This window comes from Doryrhamphus excisus, chromosome 9, assembly GCF_030265055.1.
Source record: "Doryrhamphus excisus isolate RoL2022-K1 chromosome 9, RoL_Dexc_1.0, whole genome shotgun sequence".
In the NCBI taxonomy this organism is placed as follows: Eukaryota; Metazoa; Chordata; class Actinopteri; order Syngnathiformes; family Syngnathidae; genus Doryrhamphus; species Doryrhamphus excisus.
The window spans coordinates 8,242,403-8,253,179 of NC_080474.1; the positions used below are offsets into that span (position 1 = coordinate 8,242,403).

General features: G+C 41.7%; 1 protein-coding gene across 1 annotated transcript; it reads right to left on the reverse strand.

The window, feature by feature from the left end:
* Nucleotides 1–452: 452 nt before the first annotated feature.
* On the reverse strand, nucleotides 453–10,498 carry chpfa (chondroitin polymerizing factor a). Its single transcript, XM_058083062.1, has 4 exons — nucleotides 9,991–10,498; nucleotides 7,058–7,622; nucleotides 4,001–4,183; nucleotides 453–3,854 (listed from the first exon to the last, which is right to left on the reverse strand). The coding sequence occupies exons 1-4, from the start codon at nucleotides 10,278–10,280 to the stop codon at nucleotides 2,592–2,594; spliced, it is 2,301 nt and encodes a 766-aa protein (XP_057939045.1). The 5' UTR covers nucleotides 10,281–10,498; the 3' UTR covers nucleotides 453–2,591.
* Nucleotides 10,499–10,777: the final 279 nt, after the last annotated feature.

Here is a 10,777-nt window from a genome sequence, read left to right on the forward strand (position 1 = left end):
GTGTCAAAAATATACATTTTTATGTGTGTCTCAAATACTCGCTGATTTCAGCCATTGGCCGGTGGTCCCAGAGAGTAACCGCCGTGAAAAGCGCCGATCGACTGTATTAAGTACCGTAAGCTGTCAAATAAGCAATCATGTACTCCAGCTGGTGGTTCCACAGTGGCTTTAGCAGCAATATTGCACTTTTTAGTAACCTCGAAAAAAAAAAAAAAACATTCCAGTATTGTTCCTATTCTCATAAACTGTCAGTAAAAGTGTCCTACTGAGTTTAGGATTACAGTAAATATATCTTAGAAAACACAAACGAATGCGTCATACCTTGGTCATATCTATAACACTAACTAGACTGAATACATTTTCTTTATTTTGTTTTCCTACATTATACTTAGTTCTTCTGGGCTTTGTCTGGGTACAGTTTTAGCAATATAAACAGTTCCGAGAAGAATTTGTGAACTCACTTGGACACCACTTTTCCTACACAAGATTCTGTCCACCGAAAACCAACAGGAAATGTGGGAGGGGGGAGCTCCAGTCCGTGCTTTGAGGCACAAACATGTGGACCCAGTTCCTGTAGACCCAGTATGCCAGTCCCTGTAACAGGCTTCAAGATACAAAACCATGTGCTATCAGTACCAAAAAACTGACAAAAAATACAGCAAGTGCAGATCCTGAACTGCAAATTAACACAAATATGATTTAAAAAGAACCATCATATGAAATTCAGTTTCAAGGCACAATTACAGCAATTTTGCTAGGGAATATATTCACATCTGCAAATAAGTTAAATGCAGCTCTTATTAACCTAATGTTCAATGTTTTTGATCTGTGGGGCGCACCTGAAGATAACCAGAGCAGGCAAACACAGAACATCTTAACTCCAAAAACCAGTTTCGAACCTAAAACCCTCTTCTGTAATAGTGCAAACCACCCTCAAATCTTTTTGAGTGGAACCTCTTTAAGCATCATTAATCCCTTCCGGAAGGTCCTGAAATGTACTTTCATCCAATACATCATTTTTCAAATCCAATTAATCCGTTCCACACCCAGGTAATGTTAACATGACACACTTTTATGTGCAGACAACTATTTGAAATGCACTCCAAATTGTCCATAGGTATGAATGTGGGTGGGAATGGTTGTTTGTCTATATGTGCCCTGGGATTGGATGGACACCAGTCCAGGGGGTACCCCGCCTCGCACCTGATAGGCTCCAGCACCCCTTGTGACCATAGTGAGGATGAGCGGTAAAAAAATGGATAGGTTGATTGAAGACCTTTTGTAACAAAAATGTCAAATTGTCAAAATTACTTTGCCCATTGAACTGTATTAGAAATGTATTTCCAGTACGTTCCCATTCATTTATAAAATTTTCTTAATTAAAAATTGCTGAATTTGCACATTTTCTGATCAAATACAGGACAGCAAACTATGATGAGGATGCCATGAGATTTCCTCCCAGCTTCGTGCACAAGCCCTGCCTACCGTCTGTGTGCACTGAATGACTGCACTGATTTGGATTATGGCACCTACCAGTTTGTTTGTCAGCATGTCGCCATTAATATAATGTTGCACAGTATTGTACACCATGGCTTTCGTATTTAATAACGTATGAAATAACGTATTTAATGTGAGTGGAACATCAATATTCTTGCTAATCGGACAATAAAATACAGAGAGGCGCTTGCAGCACTTATTCCATTCTGAAGGAATGGAGGGCATGCTGGAAGGCGCTTGTCACTGCCTTCCTTTTATAGAAAGGAATAATAACAGTGGCGTGTGGCGTAACTGTGTTTGCTAGCAAAGAACTACAGTTCAGTAGTGTGATGGAGCTGGGAGGACAATGACAATGCTAATAAGCTGCTAAGAGGAACGCTATGCGATAAAAATACTGTACATTACAAACAGTTGGATTCACGCACTGTATAAATAACAAAATTATCAAAAATGTTTGCGTAAGATCTTGACCGGAAATACGCTAAAAGGGGGCGCATGCCAACCGAGGGTCCACTATATTTGGTTGACTTTGGACCGACATGCATGAAAACTCGCAATAGCCGCCGTGCTTTGTCTATCACCAAAAATTGCAACCTACCCCTTAGTGCAAAACCTAGATAAAGATCCCAGTCAGTGTCAGAGGCGACGGGTGCAGAGAAAGAGCCGTGCTGTGCCACTGCTGGCCACGCGTCAACACCTAGTCATGAAAACTGGCTAACTACTTGCACAACAAGGCCCTGTTCTTCAAGCATAGTGGTCAAATATGACTTATTGCATCTCTCAGACTGTGGAGACAAACATAACCATTTGGTTGTGCCAACTCTTCGAAAAGGACAACTCTTGTAAACATGTTTTGAAGAATAATTACAAATGTACTGCACTCATTTTAAGCTAAGTTCCACAAACTCTTTGGGAATGTTCGGTTGGGTCATAACTGTTTCGAAACCCTGTAATATATTACATTCTGTGTGAAGTTGCTATTATTTTCAGACATATCCAAATTCCTATGACCCCGGAAGTCATTTGAAGAAACCCACAGCTTCCATTTGCACACATGCCAACACAGAGAGGTTTAGTTGCTTTGCTTTGCTTTATCACGTGCTATTTCCTTGTTCTTGTTCAAACAGCACCATGGCCAGTTTGGGGCGAGAACCAAGACCTTCCAAGTTGCTCTGAACGCACCGGTGGTAGATGTCCTCGCTAAGCCGTGGGTTGCAGGCTTGGTAGTGGTAACCCTGGTGCAAAGCTGGCTCTACGGCCCTGAACACATGCAGACCCGAGTACTTGACAAACATGTCATAAATGTCCAGGGTCTCTAGGATCTCCTCGTTCTCTTGGACATCTTCAAGCATTTTTGTGCGTGTTGCCATATAGTCTGCATTGTAAAAACAAGCTTCATCAAACGACCAGCGATTAAAATGCCCAGAGTCTTTGCCCAGGTCGACTGTGGTCGGGCGCGGCTCGTTGTGATAAACCACATCGGGATTGTAATCCTGGAAATGGATGGGGAAGAACACTTGCCAGTTGTTTATGGAATTCATGCGGCAACGGTTCAGAAACTCTGCATTGATATTGGTGTTAACACCCGCTAAGAGGAACAGAGTGTCAACCGGGTGCTTCTTTGAAATGATGTCCATGAATTTGATCTGAGATGGTGTTTCCGTCTTAACGCTGATCCAAGGGATTTTCACTGAGGAGAATTTACCCTCGAGGATGTTTATTTCAGTCTTTACGCTAGCAAATATGTCATTCTGGTGAACTTGCTGTGCCTCCACTGGGTCATAAATAAATAAGAAGGTGAGGATGGCGTTTTCACTTGTCTCAAATGAATTTGAGGCAAAGACCTTCAAGAAATGTTCGACATAGTCCCGTTCCAACACAGATATTGGTATAATGACATGAACCCTTGTAGCTTCTGTGACATAGGGCATGGGAATGATCTCTACTTGGCTCAAAGGTCGCACCAAATGAACACGCTTGGAGATTGAACGACTACGACCTTTTTGGTTGACCGCTTCGAGCTGCAGATCTAAGGTGTACTCCATGCCCCTGGTAGGGTCAAAGCGTCTGTAGCCATTAATCAGATGCTGCTTTTTCAGGAGCAAGACCGGTTTGTACTTCTTGTTCAGCTCTCCTACAGCTACGTCAATGACATCAGCCACATCCATGCGGTCAATGCCACGCAGTTCACACTTTGGGGATCCATCTATGCATGCGTACATCTCCTCTTCTGTAAAGTACTCCCACTTTAAAACTTCAAATCGAGTATTTGGTTCAAAGGGTGGGTTGATCCCAATCGGCCAATGGGCACTTCGGTTGCCCTCAAATGCCACCACGCTGACATTCATGATTTCTGCCTGTGGAACGTGAAAACAAATGCATCCATCAAGCGAGACATGTAATACTGCGCTGAAGGGGCGAATACTCCACCACCACCAAGTTTTTTGGACCTACCTCAGAGATAACAGGCGATTTGATTTGTGACACTTGAAAATCCGCTTACCTGGAGCTTAGCAATCTCATCGTAAGTCTTCTGCAGTTCAATCTCAGTGAAGTATCTGTGGAGTCGGTACATCTGTTCGGGGTCAGACACTGGATGGACAGTCAGAGCTTTTTTGAACTGCTCACTCTGCTCTTTGCTTGGATCAGAGTTTTTTCCCAACTGGTAGTGGTGGTAGCGGAGCCCCTATGACAGAAGGAGAATTTGACAGATTTAACATTAAAAAAAAAACATTTACGCTAGAAGTTTTGCATTTGTTTTTACCAGGTCGAGATTGAGTACATTTTCATTCAATGAAAATGATCATTTTAACATTAATTAAAATTGCATTTGATTTTATGAGCTCACAGTTCAGTTATTTTAACAAAATTAAAATATTTTGAATACATGAAAAATTACATTTAAATGTTTTAAAATCAATTAAATTAAGATTTTTTTCCATTTAAATTAATTAAATGACACAATTAAATAATTTTCAGTGAGTTTAAAGAAAACAGCCTTAATAATTTTTTTTAATTAAACAATTCATTCATTCATTTTCTACCGCTTATCCTCACAAGGGTCGCGGGGGTACTGGAGCCTATCCCAGCTGTCTTCGGGCGAGAGGTGGGGTACACCCTGGACTGGTGGCCAGCCAATCACAGGGCACATATAGACAAACAACCATTCACACTCACATTCATACCTATGGACAATTTGGAGTGGCCAATTAACCTAGCATGTTTTTGGAATGGGGGAGGAAACCGGAGTACCCGGAGAAAACCCACACATGCACGGGGAGAACATGCAAACTCCACACAGAGATGGCCGAGGATGGAATTGAACTCGGGTCTCCTAGCCTGCGCACTAACCACTTGACCACGTGCAGCCCATGTACGATTCACAAATTACAGAAACAAAATTACACATAATATCATATCTTATAGTCGACAATGTTTCTTTTTAGGAAAGTGCAACTATAATGGTAACTGTCTGACTTATTGTTGAATTTTAAAGAAATTTAAAGTTCCTTTATCGTCTATTGTTCCCAATCTCAACTGACAAATCCCGGCACACTGCTTTCATCCAATCAATTTGCCTTTGTCCATTTACGCATTTTACCAGGAAAGTGTTCCCAAATTGGAGACTTCACAGACGGATATTATTTTTTTAGCTCTGTTTCGGCTTGGTACTATCACCAGTCATGATTCTTGCTAGTCAAAGGTCGGGCTGAGTGAAAGTTACACTAGCAGCCATAGCCCCATCATGTAGTACAGTTACACCCCTACTTACAACAGATTGGGGCATTTTAGGCCACAACAGACCAAACTTAACAGACCAGTAAGGTCATGGAAATAAGATATGCAGCATGGTCTCTAAAAAAGAAAGCGAGTAAGTGATCCCTATTACTTCATTGTGTGAAGCTCTGTGGGAACAGTTGGCTTTTTCCATAAATTTGGTTGGTTTTGGCTCACTTAGACCGTAGAAAATCTGGGCACAAATATTTTAACACAAATGATTAGTCATAGCACCCGTACAACATATTGTAGGGTTGGGCGTCACAGCTGTCAGTGATTTGCCGGTCATTATCTTCAATCAGTTTTCCAAATGTTACAGCATGATTAATGAATGAATAAAATCCCACACTGGTTGACAAATCAGAACGTTGGCTTGTCACCTCCCCACCAAAGACAACTCACGGCTCTTCTCTTGATTTCTTTCCACTCTCCAGCCCACATAGTAAAAGGAGGGTATTAGCAACCTACCCCGTTATATAAATATTATATATAACCAAGCCCAGTAATTATACTTTTATATAGCAGTGTTTCAGTTTTAAGTACAAATAGGTCAAGGCCATGACGGTTCAGAATCCTTGCTATAACTTTCCCACAGCTGTTTGAAACGACCTTCTCCAATCAGTTTTCCCTTTTTCCTTTCGCTGCCTTCTTTTCCTCCACTTTAACACGACACACTGGAAAGCAAAGTGAAGAAAATATCAGCACGATGTAGCCTGAATCTGATTCTTGCAAGTTAAAACCAAGTGGATGTATGGATGGAGAAGAGGAGGGACAACACATAATCCAAAGTATATATCTATAATGTGCTGTTTACAAAAGAAGCACACTATTTGTGCTACACAGATACAGTATACGCTGGAAACACACCCTTCGTGTCCGCCGCCATCACAAGCATCAAAAGCCTTCCGTTTTGCTTCTAATACAGACCAGACGCAAAGCAAGAAGCTATGCCGTAATTATGGGGCCAAATTATGCCATTTAATTACGGATTGATCTAAAAATCATGTAGTGTCCAAATCATCACAAATGTTATCACTGGCATAAATTTCAGTGCAATGTTTTATTATAATTTTTCATGAATGTAGAGAGAGTTGATGGTTAGCTGAGTGCTACCAGCAGGTTAGCAGTGGAGAGAGTGGCCGACAGCAGATCCTGTGTGAATGTTCACTGCATGTGTTGTATTAACTCTGCTTAATAAAATGACTGAAGTGCATCATGAGTTTCTCCTTAAGCACAAAACAGTGGAAGTAGAGTAGTATTCCATACTAGCCTCTGGGTGTCAGTAATGTTACAGTGATGAGGCAATGGCCACCAGGAAGTACACTGCCAACGCTAATGTATGAGACTTATTTTATATTATTTATGTCAAAGATGCGGCTGCATGGCAAGGCGAGTGGTTGGCATGCAGGCCTCATAGCTAGAAGACCGGCGTTCAATTCCACCCTAGGCCATCTCTGTGTGGAGTTTGCATGTTCTCCCCGGCAGACGTGGGTTTTCTACCGGGACTCCGGCTTCCTTCCCCATTCCAAAAACATGCTAGGTTAATTGGCCACTCCGAATTGTACATTAATGAATGGCCCATGTCAGTCAAGCCAAGAGAGCATAGCATGCCTTTCACTTAGTGAGGCTAAAACTGACGGCACTTCAATCATCTCGGGACAGTTTTATATCAAATCAGTTGTTGTGGTGTGTAAAAGCTGCATAATAAAAGCTATGTTATTGCCCAAAAGCATCTGTACATAACAAATGTTGCAAGTTATGGCATACAGAATATGTTCCTTACCTCATAGTTGTTGACACAGTTTGTAGCCGTATAGTCAATGATGCATCTCCCGAGCCACTCATCAGGCCTGGCGCTGAGGATATCGTTCCTGCAGTTTTCCAGGAACGGTTGAAGCCGAAGAAGAAGGGTACGAGACAGGAGGTACCCGAACCCTCCGTAGCAGTACCTCCCTTCCATCTCTCCACCAATGAACTCCTCGGGACAGCCCATATATAGCTCTCGATCAATACTCAGGTGATCCACAAGATTTTTGATTCTGTCGGCTTCAGTGTAGACGTCATCTTGGACCAAGTAAAACCAATCATAGTCTTTGATGTAATGGTCAAAGATGTATTTAACAGTCTGAAACATGTTCCAGATTAGCCTTTCGTCCCCATGCGTGACTACGAACATGCCATGGGGGACTTTGCGGTTGCGTGTGCCGGTGAAGAAGACCACAGGGTCCAGGTGATGGCTAATAGTGCGATTGACAGCTACACCCAGGGTGTTTATGGTGTTTTTAGACGTCAGGACTCCAACGAAGAGACGCTCGCGCATCCCCAATTCTGTGCTTATGTATTTTGCCCTGAAAGAGACACCAAATAGCAACTGAGTACAACGTCTACAGCACAGATTCCCGACGGGTGGATCTTAATCTTGCAAATGTATTCTGTCATTGAGATCAACTCACTCTACCCTTGCCCCTTTGCCCCAGGATGAGCCATTGCCCTATGCCCATTTTGTCAGGAGCCACATGCATCGTGATCCCTGTGAACTCGATTCAAGAAACTCACAATTTGAAATGTTGTTTGGACACAAAGATATAAAGAAGGTACATTTTTGTTGAATGAACACAATTTGCACTAAAGAAGAGGTCAACTTGACCTAAAGTTGCACAAAATGTTTTGGCAAATTCCTTTCGTGTGAAGAGTGTCCCTTACTCCTGCCAAAAAGCCACACTGCTCATGTCCAGATAAGGAGTGAGTCCTGGTGATGCCACGTCATTGTTATCCTCTAAAACCCGACTTAACTGTGGTTGGTCTCCAGCCTAAAATGTACTAGCCCCGTCTCTTGTTTAGCCTTAGAATGTGTTTCACTGTACTTCATGCGTTTTATACATCAGATGTGTGGATCTGGAATGTGCATCATAGTTAACCATTTATGTGTCATATTTGAAATCACTATGAAAGAAATAACCACGAGCAATCTAAAGGGGTGATGGTGAGTCCCTCACCCAAACCAGTTCCGAACAATCAGTCCACACATCATGAAATGCCTTCCATTTGGATAAAGGCTCATATGATTTGTCTATATTGCTAGGGGTTATCAGAAAATCTAATTAGCAAAGTACGTAAGTTTTGACTTTTGTAAATGTTTCCGCAATAGAATAAGCAATTTTATCATCAGCTGTGTTTTTGAGGCGCTTTGGCATTTATTTAAAAACGGTGACCATCTGATTAATCATTGATAGGACACTTATTTATACACATCTACTTAAAACAAACCGACATCCAACTTGTCGTCCATGCAAACCGAACATCATATTTCTGCCAAAAACGCAGCGCAAACATTAGTGCGCCGAAAATGTATTTCTGTTTAAGCATATGACATCTACTGTGTGCTTTGTATTTCCAAGAACCCTGCAGGTCACCTTTTTTAAAGGGACTTTAAACATCAAGTCTCTTGGGGTGCCAGGGCTAATATTTGAACAGGGGTAGAATCCAGGAAAAGTTGGACATTTGAATGCATCAACACAGCAAAAATACAGTATGGTGTCTGAGGTTCTCCGCTGCTTGGCTAAAGTTTATTAGGTACACATTAGTAGTAACACACGAGTAAACACAGCATACATATGGATGTGCTTAAAATACATAGTGTTCATAGTAAATTGAAGTAAGTTATTTAGATCAGGGGTCTCAAACACGCGGCCCGCGCGCCAAATGTGGCCCACAGGACACTAGTTTGAGGTCCCCGCCTTGATATGAAAGTTTAATGTTAGTGCGGCCCGCACAAGTTTGATATGGATGCTGTATGGTATCATGTACCCAGAAAAAATTATTATGTTTGATTAATGTTCATGTTAAAGGTTAAATAACTGTTAATAGTTATCCTCCCTATCCGTGGGGAAGTGGTAAGTTCTTGGCTTTTAAGTTTAAAGGAAATAACTTGGAGGCTACCGTTTAGGTCGCTAGCTCTCTAGTTTGCGAGTTAGCATGTGTCACAAGACCCTGCAGTTGCGTATAAGTTGCGTATAAGTATAAATGTGACTATAGTTGTGTTTTGTCATGTCTACAGGGCTCTAATAATGCTTTGTTCATTTTAATCTGAAAAAAATAATGTCTACCCACCAACTATATGTGGTTTCTTAAGTTTTTATTATTTGCCGTTTTATTATTATTATTATTATTATATTTATTTATTTATTTATGACTGATTGATTGATTGATTTTCTTTATTCTTGATTTGTTTATTTATTTTTCATCTTATTTTGTGTAGAAAAATAAAAAGTAAGATATTTGAGAACAGTGGAATGTTTTATGAGAGCTTTTCTTGTAGAAAATCGGAACCAAAGCAAAGTTTATTCATTTTTCTGTTTTTAATAAATGCGTTTTTTGTTGTTTTTTTTTTTGGAAAACCTGATGCGGCCCAGCCTCGCCCAGACCCGAGCTCCAGTGGCCCCCAAGTAAATTGAGTTTGAGACCCCTGATTTAGATAGTCCGTTTGCTCTGCCAGTATGGTTCATTTGGTCAAGTGTGACCAAACGGAAACCAAGACCGCCTGATTGATGAGGGTCAATCCCCTTGCCATGTCACCTTTATGGGCTGCATGTGGACGCACATTCAGGCCTGAAGTATAACTGTCACTTAATTCGGATGAAGTTTGTAAACCACATGCCACTTAAAATTAGACTTATTAAGTATTGGCTTACTTCATGATACAGCGATCACACCTACCTGAAAACTTTCTTAGGAGTACTTGGCTTGACTTGATTATACGGGACTACTCGTGGTTCGAAATCCGCCTCGGACTCCACGTCGTTGAGGACTGAAATGGAATTGGTCTTCCTAGCTCCTTTAAAGTGTTCGTCCTGAGCCAAAGCAGCGCCATCAGCGTCGTGCCCGTCCACATAACATGCTTCTTCTGTCCAGTTCACACTCAGCAAACTCAAGGAGAATCCTAAAGAAATGCCGATTACTACCGGGCCCAGCGACCTCAGGGCAGAAAAAAGGGCTGAAAATCTCATCTTGCGCGTCCGCTCCTCTTTCCTGATGCGCTTTCGGAGCCTCCAACCTCTCTACATACACGCTACAGGTCAACTACATCAAGTCGGCGATGTTTCCACATCCAACTTCTACCAAAGACGCAAGTTCTTCCTTAGAAATTACGTAGGAGTCTTACGTGTCAGATAGCTGCTTACATAGCTCCGCCCTCTCCAATGGAAGAATCACCCGCAGGCGGCTCTAGTTCCTGTGTGTCCTCATGCGCTTAAAGCTGTGCGGAAGGCACTGTGTGTGTATGTTGGCCGTCGTGAGACGACCAGTTCACCTGCGTTGCCATGTGACGTCACCACACAATCCCTTGCAGGGAATCCTCAGCAGGGGTGGGCATGTCTTTTTTTTATAGTACAATAAAAAAAGTCTCGTTTTCTGAACATTCAGATTAGAAAAATTAATATCCAACAGAGCAACTACAGTATTTGATAAAAGTCAGTACACCCCTCACATGTTTATTACTCTATGT

What these genes read in the sequence shown, in the direction of transcription:
- chpfa (XM_058083062.1), bottom strand. Translation starts at nt 10,280, where the DNA reads ATGAGATTTTCAGCCCTTTTTTCTGCCCTGAGGTCGCTGGGCCCGGTA. An exon ending in ACTCCTAAGAAAGTTTTCAG is followed by an intron (nt 7,623 to 9,990) that starts GTAGGTGTGATC and finishes TGTCTCTTTCAG; the next exon opens with GGCAAAATACATAAGCACAG. An exon ending in ATGAGATTGCTAAGCTCCAG is followed by an intron (nt 3,855 to 4,000) that starts GTAAGCGGATTT and finishes CACGTTCCACAG; the next exon opens with GCAGAAATCATGAATGTCAG.